A 19,459-nucleotide genomic window follows, 5' to 3' on the forward strand; every position below is an offset into this window, starting at 1 on the left:
CATCTTCTCAGAAAATCCTCTACTCAATCCTCTCAATGTAAGGCTCGGTGGAGAATAAGAAATGAGGAGCCCCTTTATATAATAGAATATGATATCTCCCCGAAAGGTAAGTAGTAATTTACCTTTATATAAGAGAATATGATATCTTCTCGAAAGGTAAATAATAATTTAATTTTTATTTTTCCTTCGCATATAAAGATAAAAATATAATATTTATTTCTTATGATTTACACAAAAATAGAATATAAACTATTTACTTCCTAAAAATCACGTTACTTATTAGGAAATAAATCAATTTATAATTTAATCGATTAGTAAAATTCTAACTCGTGCATGTGATTAACGAAATCAATTTTAACCATTTTCTTAACCATAGTACACAAACAAGAAAATTAATATATTATTTATAATAATTAATTTATGTTAAGAATAAATTATCAATTATTATATAAATAGACATTCAATTCACGATCAATTATCAGATGTTAAAAAAGAAATCTTCTCCTTACAATCTTTAGTCGTCCTTTTTTGCTTTTCTCATACAATCTAGGAGTTGGTTTAGGTCAGTGACACAATAGGTAACTATGCTGGGTAGAATTTCTATAGTCATCTGCAATGTGTGTGGGATAACCACTATCTCAAGATAGTTTCCTGGAAACACCAATCCTACTCTCTTAAAATTTATTTTCTTCTAAAAATCTTAAGATTTATCTACTAAATCTTTTTTGCCCGATGATATATATAAAGGTTTACTACAATGCTTACATACAATGTCATAAATGGCACAAAGTAGATTGGAAGATTGATTTGCCATTTTGATCAGTTCAAAAGCAACCTAACTCAACACATGATGAAGGTTACAGAGAGCATTTGCTAATCAAAGCCTAAATATCTACAAGAGAAATAAAAGAGAAGGAGAACTACTTACAAGGAAGAAACAGGTTTGCTCAGAATTAGTGAATTGTCTCAAAATGGTCAATATCAGATTTGGATCACTTGCCTAAGACATCTCTAAGTGTTTCAGCTTATATAATGCAATTCTCACTCTCAGCAAGGAAATCCGAAAGTTACTCAATGTATATTCATCAAAAAAATATGTTTCTTACTTGTACATGTCAATATATATACATCCTTCAAGAAGCAACATAGAATGCATAATATTCTCCAAGGAAATATGGCAATTTGTTCTTAATTAGCTTAAAGTTATAATACTCTTGTAGCTTATAAATCCAAATTTATGAACCAATCTAATAACATCCATTGTGCCAGTTTTTGCCTACAGATTCAACTAACTAAGCACAATGCTGGGAGAACCCTACTTAATCCACCATAACTTGGTCATCATCTCCCTAAAGTTCAAAGATGAGGAGGCAACAAATGCAACAAGAGTGGTTGTTTAACAACATTTGTACATGATCATATCTCTCTCCATTCAAGATCAGAAACTAAGAAGCAAATGGCAATCATATGAGATGCAATTATCGATTCGCAATGATCTTCAATTACCCCAACAAAACTGAAATTTTAAGCAGCATCTTTTAAGAATATAAAAAGCTCCTTTACATTGATCTTCAATTACTCAATATAAAGACATTTAATCTAAAAGTTCACTCCTACAGTCTCACATTAGATAAAGAGTTTCCAAGGAGAAAACAAAGAGAATCATATGTAATAAACACAAACATATTGTTTGCATCGAAAGAAACCAATAATACCTCCATAAAAGTCACCACAAAGCGGCGCCATCCGCTTCCCTTCCGCCTCGCTCACCAACCGTGGACGAGCTCGGAGCACTTGACCTTGATCCACCGGAACCCCTTCCGGAACGACGCCTTCACCTTGCCCTCCACCGCGTACGCCTTGTAGCTGGCTACCCGCCGCCGCCGCTTCGCCTCCGGGTCGGTGAAGCACCAGGCGCTAGACCCCGCAGACGACAAGCCGCTGCGTTGGGGCGGCGGGAACGGCGGATCCCGAGACCGACGCCGCGGCGGCGGCGAGGGATGCCGGTCCCGGTCGGCGGCGTAGTAGGAGGTCTGGTTGGCGCTGAAGACGTTCCCCTTCACGATCTCCAGCCTACGGTCGCCGGCGCCTGCGCCGTAGGCTCGGAACTCGTTGCGGTAGCCGCCGTCGTACGGTCGATGGCCACGATCGTGGTCGGCGGCCGAGTACCGGTGCTCGTCCCGGTTCCTCCGTTCGAAGTCGTCCATCTCCAGTGGGAGAGAAGGCAAATAGGGAAGAAAGGCTTTAGAGAGAGAGAAAGAGATCGGCGGAGATTTGGCTTAACATTGCAAATAGTTTTGGGCGATGAGAGACTTCAAATTTAGGGTGAGGACGACTAATTATAACTGCATTTTTCGAACGGTGAAGGAAGGAGTTGGCTTGCCTTTTATTTTAATTTATTGTACTTTCTTTTTGTTCGTAAACTCCCTAATATTGGATTCTCCATAATGTTAGTTACTTCATTATATATATATATATATATATATATATATATATATATATATATATATATATATATATATATATATATACTTTTCAAAGAAAAAAATGACAATTTTGTTTGTAATTAATCCTTTATTTATAATTATTCATTATTTATCCCCTTCCAGCAAGAACTGACGGTGCAGTGAGTGTACAGCACGCAGCCAACTCAGTCGTCTTTGTTCCACATACATGGAGTGCCTTCCAAGCCTCGTTACACACAGAAGAAAACAATGAAATGAAATGGATGATGATGATTGATACGGCATGTTTTGGAAGCCCAGAAACGTCATCACTGATGTCACACGTCAAGTCAGAACCGTACCGAGAAGTTGCTCCGCCTGTCTCGTCCCGAGAGCTCAGACGGTGCCATCTGATGCTGCTCCTCACGTCCCGGACATGACGATTGGTCAGAAGTCCCGTCCCGCCCTTCCGGGGTCAGCGGCCACGCGCTATCGACCCTCGTGCAATAGTATAAAATCCCTGATCGACCTCCGGCAAAGGGAGAGACGAAAAAAAATAATTCACCCCACACTGACTTGCTTGTTTGAGGTGCCACAGCCGGGATCACCCGGCGGGGGCCATTTTTGCAAGCGGACGACCACCCGCGAGCAGTGAGCGTCTCAACCCGGGACTTGCCATCCAGTGCATAAAGGACAACATCCAATCGGTCGGAATCTCGACCAACGTTGACCAACATACCTTCCCGAGGGCGCGGTCAACTCACAAAGACGAGCTGCCAACCACTCCGGAGACGGAGAGACGCAACTCGACATACACAGCGCCTGGATCAGCACATCAAGGAACGCGGATCAACATCTCAAGGGCCCGGTTGACCTCGGCGTCCAGCTCAGCCACTAGAAGGCTCCCGACATCGATCCGTGAACCTAGTCGTGCTGACTCTTCAGTCATGGTATGCTTGTTCGTTAAAAATAATGATGATGATGATGAATTTATTGTGTTAATCCAAGATCGTGACAGTTCATAACCTGTGTTTTATTCGAACAATGTCTCCAGCATCCCTATGGAATCCTAACACTTCGAGATCGAGTTATGTACAGAACAGTATGTTTACATCTACTGGATTTAATTAGCTAACGAGTGACCGAAAATATCAAGACAACTCAAAATCTATTTATTTAGCATGCGCATGTGATGATTGAGGACCCAACTTTTATAGAGTTTTGTTGCCACAAAATTGTTAATATTGGAAGGCCAATTGTATGCGATTGCCGAATCCTATACTTGTTGGATGCATTGCACAAAATCTTAAATGGTAAGTTCTTGATGTTCTTAAGTACTTGTACCACAGCAATTCATGTGAAAGGCAAATTCATTATGCTTCGTCGAAGTGATGGATTAGACTTATATAGAGTTTTGTTGGTATCACAAAGTTCCCAAGCAACTTCATCAAGTGGGATCACAAAGTCACAAATGTTGGTATCACAAAGTCTCTCCAAAATATCATTGACTCACTTAAAAGAAAAAAGGCTGTAATTTTAATTTCATAGTTTATTTGTTTAATTTTAAATTTCATAAGGAAGTTTATGCTCTCAATGAAATCTATAACTCATCCATTTTGCTAATAGAGTTGAATCCAAATTGTGCATCGATTTTGCAAGAGGTTTGTATTCCTCGATTCAAAATCATGAAATAAATCTACTCTGCCACTTCATTTCAGGAAAAAAGAAAAAGAAAAAAGAAAGAGGGTAGAAATCACTGCATAATAACTCAAGACGTATGAAATTAGTTAAAGGATTATTTATATAAACGCCAAAATCTTTTGTTATTATCTTTATTTTTTCATTAATAATATTATTAAATCTATAAGTTTAAAAAGCGAAGTAAGACCTATTATATTTATATTTATATATTCTTATATTATTCACATATGACAAGAACAAAATAAATATAATAATAGGAGAAAGGAAATGAAAGGACACCATCAGTCGGCAACCATGGTCGTTATCGCTATCGCCTTCGCCGATCACAAGCGGCGTCGCCTGTCGCCTCCACCCTTGTTACCACTGCGAGTGGCGTCGCCCCCTCCGACTTCGCCCCGCCCCTCCTCGACACCGCCACCTCCACCTCTACGACCTTCGGCTCCACCCTCCGCGTTCCAACGTCACGGCCACCGCCCCGTCCTCCACCAGTTGGCCCCCCCTTTCGCCTTCCAGCACTGTCGTCACCCCGCCCTGCTCCTTCTTGCTAGCGGTAGGGAGCTCTTCCTCCTCATGGTGATGGTGCTAGCGGTGCAATCCTTGCGGATGGAGCTCTTGGATCGCGAGAAAGAGGGAGCGGTGGAGAGCGACACCGATAAGGGATAAGGAAGGGGGAGCGACGAAAGGCAAGGGCCGAGGCTACGATTGGGGTTGAAATGGCGTGGCCCCATGAGCGAGGCCCGACGGTGCCACGAGCAACCTGGAGGACAACGATGGCGAGGAGGAAGAGCTCCCTGCTGTCGGTGAGAAGGGGTGGCAACGATGGCGACCGCGGTGGGCGAAGGTGACGACAGCGCCATTGATGGAAGATATTTTCATCAGCCTGACGAAAAAGAATCGCTTCTAGAAAAAAAATCCAATTAGGAGGTCAACATTAGGTAAAAGTCTAATAGTAGAGACTTCTTTAGGAAAAAGCAGACATAATAAGATTACCGTATCAGAAAAGACGAGGAGATTACCTCACATGCATGCCAAGTTATGTGCTGGTGCACGCAAAACTTGGTAAGATTCCCAAAAACACATCAGCATAGCCACATGAGTGTGAAAAGAGGAGAGAAGCAATCAATGTACTGTGCAATGATCCACGACAAATTTGGAAGGAAAGAATCCAAGTAGCCATTCTACAAACAAAAATTGCCCAATTGTACATCCACCACACACACACAGCAAAAAACAGGCATAAATATGCAGGTAGAGGTTGTTATTAAGAGGGGAGGGGACTGGGGGGATTGATTGAAGAAACATCGAAGAACAACACACCAATCCGCAAGGCAAAAACACTTCCCCCAAACTCCCAAACAACCAAAGATGGCCTATAAAAGAAACAACCACATGATAAAATTTCAAGTCCTCTACATTTTCATTGAACTCTTTAATCAGTTGAAACTAAATACACTGGAATCAAAATTGAAGAAATATGAGTACACGTGTTTTGCGTTCTGCTTTACAGAATCGTTTGGGCTATGATGATGCTTGACATGTAAAAAAAGAGTGAAATGTTCATAGTTTTTCAAGTCAGCGGGACCATAAAAAGACTTCTGATCTGCGCCGAGGACAAATGCAGAGGGCGAGCGTTCCATCAGCTAAAAAAATAATTCAATTGAACTAACCAGGAGAAACCACAAGTTCTTCTCTACTTACCAATAAGATTCAATCTCAATCTTCAAGAGATACTAATTTTTTGGAGTACAGATTTGCAGTCCTATCAGAGTACTGCAAAAAAATAATGACCTTGTGAAGCCATCCTGATTTCTTCAGGCAAGAATAGGCGTTGCCAATATGAACGTAGCTGCAGGACATGATCAAGACAGTCGATGCAGTATTACCCAAGGATCATTTGCCAGCCTAGATTCAAGTAGCATGCAAAATCTTCTGAACCACATCCTTGACATAAGAGCTAAAGCAAGACAAGCAGCAACCTTGAGTCACAACTACTTGTTCTTGATCTGAAACATGTGAACAACAGCCAGGAGGATGGACAGGGACAGAAACCATTCTCCTATGATGTTTAATTCCACATGCAGCTAAAACAGTGTGGGTAGAACGCCTAGCAAACTCCTTGAAAGTGATACGATCTTGTGAATGAAACATTTAAAAATTAGTTCCTACAAAGAACTATAATATCTACTAGTTATGATCAAATTAGAGGTGCAAGTTAAACAAATGATGAAAAGAATATATTATCTACTAGACTTAGCTCAACCTATCATTCATATCAACTCTACGATACAAAACAGAAAGAGGCTTGAAACAATTAAACACAAGAAAAATAGGGGAATAATATAAGCAAGGAAGACACTGTAAGGTCAAAAGATGTACTAAAAATCTCTTATATGAATATATGCAAGAAAAACTGCAATAATCAATCTTACTTTTCCTAAGCAAATTAGCTTCAGGAAACATGCAGCTTAACTTAATATATGTAATGTCATTTCCAAAGATAAAAGCAAATAAGACTTGCACCATGTTTGGATTAATCACTTCAAAAGGAATAAAAGGTGGCAAATAAATTCTGTTCCTTTTTTTCCCCTTTCATATCTCAACTCGACCATAGAGGAGAAATAAAATATTTTAAAAATATTGGAAGAAACAGCTGACTAAAGAGCTGACAGGTTTCAAATTCATTATGCTAACAGTCAACAAATGAAAATGAACTAAAATGGCATATATATGATCTTTTAAATTCTGTTGAATATATATGCTGAACTTCAATTTACAGGGATAAAGAAGAATAACTAACTTTGATGTGATATATATATATATATATATATATATATATATATATATATATATATATTTCCTTAAAGAATTTACTTATACTGCCCTTTCAACTGAACAGGCAATTCACTTGATCTTGTTGTTGACCTAACAAGATATACTATATATGAGGAAAAGCGTGATTGTCAAGGAACTTAATAGTAAAATAACTCATGCCATCATTTGCATCAAACAGGGCCTTGGCTTCTTATGTTTTTTCTATAAAAAGAATTCTGCATCTAAATAAGAAGGATACACCTAAATTCTCTTCTAATTTCATTCTGCATTTTTCTTTTTGCTTTTAAACAATATAGGTTGATAAGAATTATATATGTTTGACATACCAAGTGGAGAACCGCTGGATAGTTCTTTTAAATGGCTTTTTACCATGGAGTGGACTTGTTCCTTGGCACCATTCACATGTTGGAAACTACTGCTTTCAGTTGCACATTGAACCAAATTAGCATTAGACTGAACGGAAGGCCTATTGTTGTGATGGCACTGTTCAGCAGCTGACCCCCTGTTCCAAGAACTGAACCCCTGAGAACTATGTAGGCTTTCCCCACTTTCTCTTACTTCTGATGTCATAACACCACTTGCCATGTTATCACGAAGCACATTAGTTTCTGCAGAGATCTGCCTTGGTCTACTGTTGGACAACAAAATGCGTATACGTTGATGTATTGCACGTCTTCCAGAAAGAGTCGTTGCCCCAGCTCCAAAAAACTGAGATGTAGATCCATAATCTTCCACCGACCTAGGAGAGACATTCAGATCAATTTCTTGCAAGGAAGGTTGACTTGATCTCTGCAAATTTGTATTATCACGAACTGCAACATCTTCCATTCTAACAGGAGTGACCAAAAAATCACTACTGTTTGCTGCTTGATCAGTCACAATACGCTCATTTTGCAAATATGATGAACCATCGCCAGCAGACCTACAGCATTCACAGTACCAATTGCCTTCTGGTACTTCCCTTCCAAGACCAACACAATATGTGTGTGCAGGTGAATCGCAGATATCACAGAGTAACATGAGACTATCATCTCCACCTTGATGACACTCTATACATACTACATTCTCATAAGGATCCATCATTCGTCTTATTTCTTCTTCAGAAGGTTGATAGACCTTTACAAACAAAGGGCAAGGCTTAAAGGCACAATTACATGATACAAGAAATAAACAAATATGAATAGCTAGCTTCAGCCAGAAACTGCAAGTTATTATACTGCAATCATCGGTGCATCGCAGTACATCAGGAAAAACAAAAAAAATCCAGTAAACTAAAATAAAGAAGCACCTAAAAGATTTTCTTACAGTTACCATACTTTCTGTATTAATTTCCTTGTGAAACATATATTCTTCAAAACATCGTTTATCTTGTAAACTTTCTGAATTAAGAATCAGCAGTTCCCATTTGATTTCTAAGAGATTTTTGTAAAGCACATTAATATACTCTTTCTTGAAAATGATTAACCTTCTCGAATGAGAAAATCCACAATGACAATTTTGTAAACAAGCATGGATGTCCAAAAATGGCAATCAGTACTCTTTGTGGAAATTGAAATTTTACTCAAGTAACATGCAAGTCATAAACAGTTAAGCTCAATTTCCTTCACAATTCCATTTGCTGAGACAGAAGAATCAACAAATGATAGTATAAAAAAACAAGTGCCAAAAATGGTATACAAGGTTATTATAGAAAACATGTCCCAGGCCTACTTAACAAGTGGTTTTCATCTAGAAATCCAGCTAACAAACAGGAACTACTTTTGTCGGCGCTTCTACAAAAGAAAGAGCTTCAATAAACAAAATCCAGTCATGCACTTCTGACACATAAAATGTGAATAAATGTTATGATCTCTATTCAAAATTACGGACATGCTCTTGCATCAACATGCAGTAGAGAAAATCTTGATATTTCTTCAAGCCATATCCGTGATTGCAAAACATTTAGTGGGAAACCTTATGATGAATCACTTGATAATTTAAACCTGATTCAAACATAAAGTTTAGACCCCAGGTGGAAACCAAAATGGTGAAGCAAGAAGTACAATTGCAATAATCTTACTCAACCACGCTCTGTAGGTTGGTTGTTATTGTTTTTGCTTGTCCTATCAAATTTATTATGCAACTAAAAGTAAGATCCGTAATCAACTATGTACATGGAAGTCAGTTTATCACACCTACTGTACCTACTTCGCATGCCTGAAGAATAGCATAAGAAACTAGGTTAGATATTTGTGCACTATAATTGCAAGCATAATACCAGGATAAATGAGATCCCAAGTTCCAAACGTTTGACATTCTTTTTGTTGCCAAATTTTATTGGACTAGTGACAAATGCAACATATTAAGGTTATATATTTGCATGTACACATCATGCATTTAACTAGTGCTATGAGAGGGTAAAATTCCTTGAGCTTAAAAAATGAATGACTGAAGAGTGCAAAAATAAAGTGAATACCTGATCACGCTTTTCAACTTTTATAACTGCTTTCCGCAACCCAAACCCTGGATCTGACCTTGATGACTTGGTAATGGTCCCAAACCTCCGCTTGCAAACAGGACATCGTGACTCAACCTTTGACCATTCCATTATGCATGCAAAGCAGAAATAATGTGTGCAGCAATTCAACACTCCTCGAACTGTCATCCTCTGCTCCTCTGATAAACAGATCCCGCAGAGCGGCTTCCCCAGCTCATCGTTTTCTTTCTCCTTGCCCTTCTTGTCGCCCTTCATTCCAGCAGATATCCTCTTCAGCTGAGGCTGATCCAAAACCCCACCAACTCCCAGATCCCTTAATTCTTCCTCAGAAATCATATAATCACCATCTAAAGAAGACTCTGATTTATCCGACGAGACCATAACCTTTCCCCGTGTTCTTTTTGTGTTTGTCTTCCTGAAATGTTTGTTGTTAATCTCCGGTCTATTTAACAAAACCGTGTCCTCCATGAAATCATCATCTGAAGTTACAAAATCAAAATCGGATGTATCTGATTCCACTGGCGACTTATTCTTGATAGCCCACGATGTTGAGACTTTCCTCCTCCCTGTTTCCTTAGGTTTTTTCGACTTTCTATCAATCGCAACACGATCTTTCACTATGAAATCATCATCTTCGCCAGATCTGTGTGGCCTGCTCCTTTTCCCTTTCTTTCGTTTCAAAGCCCTCGGCTTCCGCTTCTTCCCACCTTGCTTCGGATTTCCTCCTTTCCTTTTAAATTCCGAAATCACAGATGCCTCTTCATCCTCAAAATCTTGCTCATCGGGCGAGAAATCCTCATCCCCATCATCGTCTTCTTCCTCCCTTACCTCTTCCTCAGAATCCGAAGCCCTAGGCTTCTGACGGCGAGATCTAACCCTAGCCTTCTTCCTCCTCTCCCCCTTCTTCCGAATCGAAAAATCCACTCGATCCTCCTCCTCCTCCTCGTCTTCTTCCTCCTCCTCCTCCTCCTCCTCGTAATCATCGTCGTCATCGTCATCCCAAACCCTAGATTTCTTCACCCTCCTCTTGGGTTTGGAAGGGGCCTTTCGGGGCTTCGATCTCGGCGCCAAGAACTCCTGCTCATCATCATCATCGGAGCCACCGGTGGACTCGCCGAACTCGTATTCGTCTTCCTCGCCGTCGGAAGCGAGGGGTTCGTCAGAGCTCTCCTCCTCCTCCTCCTCTCCCAAGACGTACTCCTCGTCATCGTCGTCGTCGTCGTCGTCGGAGGCCTTGGATCGGCGCCTACGCCTCCGTCCGGCGGCCGCCCGCTTGTAAACGACCCTCCCTCCTCTTCCCATATCACCTATTAAGAGTATCACCGCCGCCCCCCCCCCCCCCGCCCCCCAACAACCAGAAGAGAGAAAAAACAAAAAGTAGGGATTAATCGTTAAAAACCATCAAAACCAATGTTTTTCCCTGCAACGGGAAAAGAATTCGAAACATTACTGTTGATCTTTTCTTTCTTTTCTCGTTGTTCTTGAAATAAATAAAGATTCGAAATAGAAAACCATGACGAAGAATTTCCCTCATTTGTAGAAGATGAAGAAGACAAAATAGAAAAAGAAAAAGCGGGAGAGAGGGAGTCGTAGGGAAATATAAAAGTGTGGGAGGGTGGTGGGGTTAATTGTTGCGTTCGTCGTACCTTCTCTCGAAGAGGCGGAGACGAGGACGGGTGGCGGCGTCGGCCACAGGAGAGGAATCGCGAGACACGAGAGAGAGAGAGAGAGAGAGAGAGGCGAGTGAAGATAGGCTGAGGACGAGGGGGCGGTGGGCCGCCGACTTGATGCCTGTGGTCGCTTAATCACGAGAACGCCCTCCGCGGTCGGGTGGTCCTGCGGAGTAGCGTAGACGCGAGGGAGGCTCGCGGATGCCCTCCAACCGAGGCTTTTCGTTTGATGGGAAACCCTCGCAATTGATTAACTGCCATGCCGTGGGGTCCACTCATAACCCTCCTCATGTTTGCCTCTTCCCAATAGACGATCGACACGGAGGACTGTGAGTCGCTTGCATGTTTCCAAGCTCAAAAATGTTACCTGTCAAACCTTACCGCGTCAGTTGTTTATTATTATTATTATTATTATTATTATAAACAAATTAGATAAGACCTTTTCTAAAATATAAATTTAATAGCATAAAAAGGAGAAATAACAAATTTTGAATAATTAAATTAAATATTTTAATTATAATTCTTAAATTTATTTTTTTTTACCACTAAGGTATTGATCTGACATATTTTACACATAAAATATTAATTCCATGATGATGTACCAGACCTATTTATTAAAAATTAAAAAAATTTATTTGAAGATGCTAATTAATTTAACTGATAAATAATTTATTATAAAATTTTAGACTCAAATCTTCTTTTTATTATTTATCTTTTACATTATTAGGCCAATCATGTTTTTACACATAAAGTGTTGGGCTCTTAACAGAGAAATATGTGCCCCAAAAAAAGAAAAGAAAAGAAAAGAAAAGAAAAGCAGCTAAGATAAAATGTTCAAATGGATTTTCACAAGCACTAGTAATGATAGAATGAAAGTTAAAACAAAAAAGAAATGTCTAATATGGTCTGGTCATGATGGCATGTTCAAAGAAAACCTATGTGTAGGTCAATCAAATTTGGTGATGTTTCATAACTTGTTTCATGCACAATTATGTGGTTATAATTCACTTCCAAATCAACCATTGGCCATCCTATAGTATCATAACATCTAATATTGCAGAACTTAAATGAGGACACCTTAGAGATGCCAGCCCAGAAAGGTCAAGAACAGGTGCTGATCTTAGGATGGTCAGTTAGTACATTGAATCCTTAACAAGCTGAGCCATGGAAATTTCTCTCTCAAGAAGGAAAAGAACAACTAATAAAAATGTTGAGGATGGGGTAGTTTGCCTAACACTGTGAAATAAGGGGAAGTCTGCCCTGTTTCTTCCACTGCAGTCTGAAAAGTCTCTCATGTGATAGATAACCTTTCTTTTCACTTCAATCACAATTAGTCCAAACCTTTCTTTTCACCTGCAGTCACATCAGCAAAGTTTATGGACAAGAGAAGAGCTCATTCATCCTTTCAATGGTAGTTGGATTGAGGACATGAGTGCCAATCTTCCTACTTCTATCCTAATATAGTTGTTATTTTATTTTATGATCTTAAACCAAGGATTTTTTTCCCTTAATAGTCAAAGCATATATGAAAAACCCCACAAGGGAAAGATGTCAGCAATTAATGTGCTTATTTTAAGGACCTACATATCATTAAAAGAAATAAAAATCAATAGTATATGTTTTTTTTTCTCTTTATACAAGTTCCAAAATTCTGTTGGAATTAAATGTATGATTTAGTATTGATATCAAAATAGACAGCAAAATCTGTCTTTTTCAAATATGACAACCTCTCCACATGATTTGGATATGATAAAGGCTGATATTATCTTACCAATCCTACTCACTCATAATTCTCCAAGTAGGGCTCATCAGATAGACATGGTAAGACTTTTAAGACCAATATTGACCAGGCAATGGTTAATGATCTGCTTTCATTTATATAAATATATATATATTGGAGGCCATTAAGATTTCTACATGACAGATAATAATTTTCTGTTTAATCTCTGGTTCTCTTACTCTGATATTAAAGATTAAATTCTTTCTATGTACTGAAAAATGATTCCCAACTAATGAGAATTTTACCTCTGCCTCACCTCAATGTAGTGCCTCGGAGAACAATAATAATTTCATTGGTCAGCCTTCATCCTCTTGCAACAGTGCAGAAAGCATTAGTACTCTCCAAAACAATCTCAACTTTCAGAGAGAGAGAGAGGTGTTAGAATGACAATCTTCACAAAATATGAAACAAATCAACTGAATATTAAGATGGTTTGGGAAGCAAATAAAGAACCCTAATGACTGCCTCACTGACCATAACTGATAGAATGAGAAAGTTGAGTGCACTGTTTTCTCATTCTCTTCTCTATTTCTTTCTCTTCCTGAAAATTATTCTGTGTGTGCCTCAACCAAAAACTCACCAAATAAACTTTTTCTTTCTGCACAATTCTATTTTCTTCACTGACACATCTGAATCATCTAACTAACAGTAATGGAGATCACTTCACCAAGTTACAAATATGTTCTAAATACATGCAATATTAGTTGGAACAACTAATATTTGGATTAATCTTGTATTACCTATCCTGTTCCAGAAACAAGCTTGTGTGATGACTGGGGTACATCAAAACTTTATAGGTCTTAAGATGCCTTCCATTACAATTTTATTGAACCTTGAAATCCAATCTGGCAATTAAGTTCCATAACTGACCAACTTAGGTACAGTTATGCATACATCAATCATGAACCTCAATATTCATAACACCAAATCTGAAAGAAAAAGGAAAGAACAACAAAAAAAGACATACCTCAGAAGCCATTAATTTATTAGCATAAAGGTTAGAATTCTCCTTTTCCCTGCTCATAAGGATAGGAAACCAGAGATGGATCACCTCTATATATATATATATATATATATATATATATATGTTATTGTAATTGACCTTTTATTTTCAATTGATAATATAAATATTCAATAATAAATATTGGCTTTAAAGTACTGCACAAGAGATTACATTTTTTGGGTAGATATCCCTAATCCGAACTTTGAAGTTTAGCATATTGTATTCCTTCAAGACACAGTAACTTACAAATATTTCACTGTAATTAGTGTTCTATCTCCAATTCATATTAATATCCTTCAAAAAGTTGTTTATATTTTTAATAATATTATTTATTTGTTTTTTTTATAAAATTAAGTTTGAAATCGAAAAGTCAAGTGAGCAATGAAACTAATAATGGATATGTTGGGTGTTTGGAGTTTGGAGTTTTTATAAGTATCGAGATCATTGATAATCATAATGATTAATCTTAATTTATTATATATATATATAATCCTAGTAATAAATTTTTATCATATGACGCTTTGATTTTTACTAAGAGTATCTTTTTTAAAAAAAATCGTAATAATACCCTTGAATTGAGTCAATCGATTTGTAGTCTAATTCGATCCGAGTCAAATCAATTTGAATCGGATCCCATAGGATGGTTTTGGATATCTTTTACATTCAAATTACGCTTATGTTTCAATTGAATTATACGTGTGTTATATTCATAATCTATTAAAATTATTTTTATTTTTTAATGGATAATTATCAATGGATTGCAGTTGTAAATAGTTAAAAGCTATTATTTTTCAAAGTGTTGCATTAAATTGGACTTTTAACTGTGGTAATTAGAAACCCTAGTAATAAGTAAATCATTATGTCGCGGGTTTGCTTGTGAGTTAATTTGATGAAGCCTTTTCCTCTTTTCATCAGCCAACCAGTAGAGGATCAAAAGAGAAGAGTCAACATATTTTCTATTAAAGAGGGCATTACAAAAATAACATTATATGTTTGGTGCACATTGGTAGAGGTGGGTAGCGTATTTGGTACTTAATATAATTATATGTTATATGTAATAAAAAAAAATTATACTAGAATTGAAATCAAATAACATTAGATCGGTTTTTATGATGTATATCTTTCGTTTTGATGTTATTTGAAAAAGGATCTCGACACTATATTTAGATTTAAAAACCGTTGTAAAGAGAACTAGATTCTCCTTCTCCTCTCTTTCTATAAGTGGTTTAGGAAGATTGAGAGAAAAACTATAATCTTTCAACTACGTCCTCTATGACATGCTTTATTTAGTTTCTAGATGTCATATCTATTTATACGTGAGAATAAAGAGTGTAGGATAAATTATTAAAAGAGTATCTCCCACCAACGACATCCCATATGGAATCTTACTATAATATAAACTTCTTTTCTACTTATCAATATCTATCATCAGAATCCAATTAATTTTATTATATATCGTTCTAATAATAATAATGTGTAGTTGTGTCTCACTTACATGAGTTAGCTTCAATTCTGAAATGCATTACTTCAACCTTCAAATTCTCACGAAACAATCATATAATATACTTCGTATGTTTTTTCTTTAGATTATATATACCCCTGCTATGTTCATCGACATGGTTGAGGCACTCACAAGTTCTAAATTCTGAATTAGTTAATGCTAAATTACTCACCAAAACAATTTCCATGAACCTTTTTTTTTTTCTTTCTCATTCTTAAGAATATTACTATCTTATTGTTTGTCATATAAAAAAACAGTATATTGTTGTTTATTATATATAAAAGATCACATCTATCTATGGTGGCTGTGTAATTAATTTTCTTTGGCTTTTATTTTTGTAGATCTCGGAAGGACAAAAAGAAACTATAACATAGGAAACAAAAAGAGGATGTTGAAGAAAGTATGTGACTCATTATTACTTTATTTTGATGATACATGTCATATATTCATTCTTTAAGTAGAATTTAATTTTTTCTTTCTTTAAGTGATGCTAAAAAAAAAGAGAAAAGAATAAAGCTTGTATAGGATGTAGTTCTTTGTGATGATAGATATTTCTTGTTATTCACAACATGATCAATTTTATGTGATCTATGTTGTCTTTCCTTCTCAGCATTCATATCATTGTATTGAAATTAAGATTTTAGAAATATCCAATTATCATTATTTTCCATATTTATTTATTTGCTGCGTGTTGAGGGAACATATGGAGAATTAATTTTGTAAAATATTGATTACATTATGTTATGATAAACTTATATGAAGTTGTTAATTAAATTTTGTATTTGAAGTTGGCTATGCTTAAATATTATTATTATTATTATTATTATTATTATTATTTTGTATATACGATATTGTTGATAAATGAATTTGTTAGTCTTTTATGAAATTATTGTGATCCATCCCAATGGTTGCTAAGTGTAATCATAGATAAATCATCTTATGTATTATATAGTCTATTATTGTGGTTGTCATCCATGCTATAAAATATAATCTTTTTTCATAAAAGAAATCTATTATTATAATTATTTTATATAGGGCAAAAGTATCTATTACTGTGATTGATTTATTATTGCAGCTATTCTTACATGATAAAGCATGATTTATTATTGTGGTTAATGATTGTGGGATGAAATAATCTATTATTGTGATTGAGTTACCATAGTAATATGTAGACATTTACTTGTGATTATAAAATCCATAACTATTTTTAGTATATTTTGTTGTAGTATTATTAGAATCGTATTCTAGTAGAATTCTTAAAGTTTTGATAATTAATTAACCTAGAGATATCTTTAAAAATTAATTTTAAAATAGATTAAATAATTGAATTTAACTTATTTTGATTTCAAGGGTAAATAAGTCAATATATGAAATAGAAAATATAGGATTTTGTGATTAGTTTTATAATAAATTTAAGATAATTTATATAAAATTATTTTAAAAAAAACAATAAGTGTAACTCGAGCATAACATTTTTGTTTTGGATACTTTAGAATAATTTTATATAAAAATTAATATAATTTTTAAGATAACTTGAGTTTTTAGTTTTACGACGAATCTAGGATAATTTTATATCAAAACTAATGTACTTTAATATGTTTTATGAATAAGTGTCACTCCAAGCATAATGACTTTTCTAGATAACTTAGAATAATTTTATTTAAAAATAATATATATATCCATACATATATTAGGATAATTTAAAATTTTAATTCTATGATAAATTTAATATAATTTTATATTAAAAAATATATTTGTAATATTTTATGTGAATTAGTGTAATCTGATTATACTCAAGTGCAATAGTCGTAAACTATGAGGAGGAGAAGACAAAAGAGGAGGGGGTGATGGAGAGGATAAAAGAGAATAGATAATGGAGTAGGAGATGGATGAGGCAAAACTAGAGAGGGAGGAGGTGATGTGGAGGTGAAGTGAGAGAAGGAAGAAATCAATAAGGAAGGGGAGGAGACAATAGTGGAAGATTAGGTGGAGAAGGTGGGAGATAATTTGAAAAAAATCAAGAAATAATCTAAGGTGTAATTAAATCAAATTGAATAATTAAGATTTAGTTGAATCAATTGGTTCATCTCAAAAAATCGATTTAGTCTGAAAAATCGAATCAAATATAATCAAAGGATAATCATTATTTTTTTATAATTTTATGGAGAATGTTTTGATCAAAACTTAGAGAAAAGGCATCGCATGATAAAAGTGAAATATAAAAGCATCATATATTAAAAACCTATTACTAAAGATATTTTTTGCTAAATTTTTCATAATTGTATACAAATGATATTAAAGTTGAGAAGGATAAATATGTTATTTTTATTTTACTTTTTTATGAGGATAGTTGTTTGTCAAAACTTACTAGTATAATGTTTATATAAATCCATCTAGAAAAAAAAAACAGTTGACCAAACCAACGGGATAAGTCGTAAAACTTTGATAAAATATATAACTTTTAGTCCTTAAATCTTAACCTATGAGTTGTGAATAGTCTTCAAGAAGATTATATCTTTGACGAATATTCCAATGGTTACAACTTTGTGGGGGGCTACTTATCAACTCCAACTAAACCAAGTAGGACTAAGAGGTAGAACTCTTTGAGTTGAGTGGAGAATAACTAAGAATTCGATAGGCGTACGCTAGTGGATAGCATGTGGGTTTGAATTTTTAATTCTAATTTTTTTGGGGACGAATTCCCAATGGTCTCTATGGCTTTTTTTTATTAGAGTGTTTCAAATTTTAAAAATTATTATAAAATATCTTTTGTTATGTATTATTTTATTCTTATAATATTAAAAAAAATTATTTGTAACTCCGATCCTAGCTACACCTCCGTTCACTCTTGGTCACTCGACTCGTCGACCCTCACCAACCCATCGAGCCTCGCACGAAGTAGGAGAGGACATAAGAGCTACGATTGCCTTTACATATCCTGTTTGATACAGAACCAATCATATATATCTTTTATTTAAATACATCATCGTTAGTCTTTTTTTACCCCCTTGAACTCATTGTTGCTTTTTGTCTCTCCGAAATCCTCTCCCTCCTCCCTCGTTGATCATTGTCGATGCAACAATTGTGCAAGGGTCGATAGGTAGCCCATCCTTCCTTGTATGAGGGCTCATAGGTAGGGTTACCAAGTGTGGGGCAGAGAGGGATGATCGGTGGGGCAAAAGACTGGCTAGGCGTGAGTGGAGACATGACGAAAGACGATGATTGATAGGGGCAAAAAATGGTTAGTTCTGAAAAATAATAATAATAATAATAATAATAAAGTGCTTTACGAGAAAACCCCAAAGTTATGAGCTATTTTCGAGAATTCACCCATCTTTTTTACTATTCATAATTTTTATTTTAAAAATTTTAATATTCATAAAATATCTCTTTACATATAGATATCTTCTTTTTTTTTCTCTTCTACTCTTCCTTCTTTTCTTCTTCATCATCAGTAAACATCATGACAAATAAGATCGGACAATATCGAAGTGTTAGATGTAATTAGGGATTATGAGAATAAAATAAAATAGTAAGATTGATAATTTGGGATTATAAATAGTAAAATTATATTCTGTTAAAGATTATCCATACTAAAGGAGTTATCAATGGTAAAAAAATTACCATTAGGAAGCAAGCCTCGATAATTATGTTGGATAAATACTTTTTATATTTTTAAATTTTAAAATCTATTCTAAATAAATCGTAGAGGGGTTGTGGTCTTGTTTGGCTCAGTCATCTGGATGATCAAATTAAATCACTCTATAAATTAATTCGAATCTTTTACTTCTTAATTATCATGTTAATTATCATTGGGATAACTATCTTTTCAATGAACATGATATGATAATTATTTTTCATGATATTTCTGAAAACAAGTGAATATGACTATTTTTGTAATCGTAAACTATTATTATAAATAAAGATACACTCCAAGCATTGTCTAAACTCTTTTTTTTTTTTTTCGCTTGAATCATCCATACTTCACATTAGACCTTTGGTTTCTCAATCGATATTGGATACTTATTGACATAAGCATCGAGGGATCCCTC

At 35.6% G+C, this 19,459-nt stretch overlaps 2 protein-coding genes across 3 annotated transcripts; both read right to left on the reverse strand.

The window, feature by feature from the left end:
* Positions 1–1,517: 1,517 nt before the first annotated feature.
* On the reverse strand, positions 1,518–2,363 carry LOC135626210 (uncharacterized). The gene has a single exon (XM_065131363.1). It carries the CDS (start codon positions 2,205–2,207, stop codon positions 1,767–1,769), a length of 441 nt encoding a protein of 146 aa, XP_064987435.1. The 5' UTR covers positions 2,208–2,363; the 3' UTR covers positions 1,518–1,766.
* Positions 2,364–5,538: 3,175 nt separating this feature from the next.
* LOC135627788 (uncharacterized) lies at positions 5,539–11,247 on the reverse strand. 2 transcript variants are annotated; one of them, XR_010492698.1, is made up of 5 exons: positions 11,100–11,247; positions 9,433–10,760; positions 7,304–8,093; positions 5,844–6,277; positions 5,539–5,745 (listed from the first exon to the last, which is right to left on the reverse strand). XR_010492698.1 is itself a non-coding variant. In XM_065134085.1 (4 exons), exons 2-4 carry the CDS (start codon positions 10,753–10,755, stop codon positions 6,054–6,056), a joined length of 2,337 nt encoding a protein of 778 aa, XP_064990157.1. In that variant the 5' UTR covers positions 10,756–10,760; positions 11,100–11,247; the 3' UTR covers positions 5,539–6,053. The 2 variants fall into 2 exon arrangements, 1 of the variants encoding a protein (XP_064990157.1); XM_065134085.1 differs by having other exon boundaries at positions 5,539–6,277.
* Positions 11,248–19,459: the final 8,212 nt, after the last annotated feature.

The sequence above is a fragment of the Musa acuminata genome, chromosome BXJ2-11, assembly GCF_036884655.1.
Source record: "Musa acuminata AAA Group cultivar baxijiao chromosome BXJ2-11, Cavendish_Baxijiao_AAA, whole genome shotgun sequence".
In the NCBI taxonomy this organism is placed as follows: Eukaryota; Viridiplantae; Streptophyta; class Magnoliopsida; order Zingiberales; family Musaceae; genus Musa; species Musa acuminata.